This window comes from Monoraphidium neglectum (assembly GCF_000611645.1).
Source record: "Monoraphidium neglectum strain SAG 48.87 unplaced genomic scaffold scaffold03711, whole genome shotgun sequence".
Lineage (NCBI taxonomy): Eukaryota > Viridiplantae > Chlorophyta > Chlorophyceae > Sphaeropleales > Selenastraceae > Monoraphidium > Monoraphidium neglectum.
In genome coordinates this window covers 1-1273 of record NW_014009918.1, presented here as the reverse complement: position 1 = coordinate 1273, position 1273 = coordinate 1, and the positions used below count along the sequence as shown (strand labels likewise).

Below are 1273 nucleotides of genomic sequence, written 5' to 3'. Positions count from 1 at the left end.
GGGGGGGGGGGGGGGGGTGTTGAGCCTTGGTCCGCGCCTGGTGGTTCTGACGTCACTCCAAGCGACTTGGTTCAGCTTGGAGATCCAGACAGACGTCGGGCTGCGGCAGCGCGCTGCTTGGGATGTTTTGGGCGGCGGGCGCCCCCCAAGACCCGGGCTGCCTCGCCTGGTTTTCCTCCACGCCTGCCCGTCCTTACGCGTGGCCCCCACTCTCTGTTTACCCCCCCTCCAGGCGCAAGGACAACCTCAACGCGCGCACCAAGACCAAAATGGACAACAAGAAGGCGAAGCGGGAGAAGAAGCTGCTGCGCGCCGGCTTCGAGGGCCGGAAGGCCGGCTTCATTTCGCCCAAGGGCAAGGGCGGCGCCGCCAAGTGACGCGCGGCCCGCGGCGGAAAGCCTGGTGTCGGCCAGCGGCGGGCATGGCCGCAGAGGGGCGGAACTTCTGCGCGCAGGCGGCCTGGCGGCGCGGCAGACTGACTGGCGGCTTTGCTTGTGTAACACCCACATCAGATCTAGTTGTGGGGCAGGGGCAAGGGGGTAAACAGGGGGGGTTCACGGCCTGCAGTGGCGGGTGATGCACACTGCAGTCATGGGCATCTTGGCCACCACCTGCTGGTGGGTGGGTTATGTCGTTGAATTCCATCACAAGGGTTTTCAGCTAGCGCAGGAGGTGTAGCATACTCATGTTGGCTTGCTTAAGTGCTGGGTGACGCGCGCGAGGAAGGAAGCAGGATGCGCAAGCAAGGGCGGCGCCACGCCCAGGCGCTAGCAGCTGGACGGGCTGGGCAGCGGCTGCAAGTGGCAAGGACACTTAAGAGCCCAGTCGTGCTTTGGCGCATGCAGTACCGTACACAAACGGGGCCAGTTGAGTCGCCAAAGTTGCGCTTCGTAATGTTTGTGTTTGGAGCAGAAGCATTCAGCCCCTGATCCCCTATGCACATCCGGCCTCACGTCACACGCATCTCTATCCGAACCGGCTTGCGTGGCGGGCCGGCCACCCCCGCTCACCTGCACGAGCCGCAATGTGCAGTAATACACTCCATGGCGCACGCATATGGTGATCTACATTTGTTTCACGTTGACTGTAAAAAAGGTATCTGCACGTCCAGGCAGATCACGCAGACTCGAACAGCACACCAAATTACCCGCGCCGAAGCAGCACCAAACATGCTTCACAGATGGATTAGATAGCTTTTGTATAGCAGCCGTTGTCAAAGATGCTCTGCTGGCGGGCTGCGGCGCCATGCAGCGCGCTGCAACATGTCGCGGCC

General features: G+C 62.1%; 1 protein-coding gene across 1 annotated transcript in view; it reads left to right on the top strand.

The window, feature by feature from the left end:
* Positions 1 to 377, top strand: part of MNEG_13243 (hypothetical protein) — a gene marked incomplete at both ends in the record, with an annotated part of 3332 nt that extends 2955 nt beyond the window's left edge. Inside the window, one exon of the mRNA XM_014038284.1 lies at positions 233 to 377. Within this exon, the coding sequence (XP_013893738.1) occupies positions 233 to 377 (145 nt within the window). The remainder of the gene's footprint in view (positions 1 to 232) is intronic.
* Between the last annotated feature and the right edge of the window lie 896 nt (positions 378 to 1273).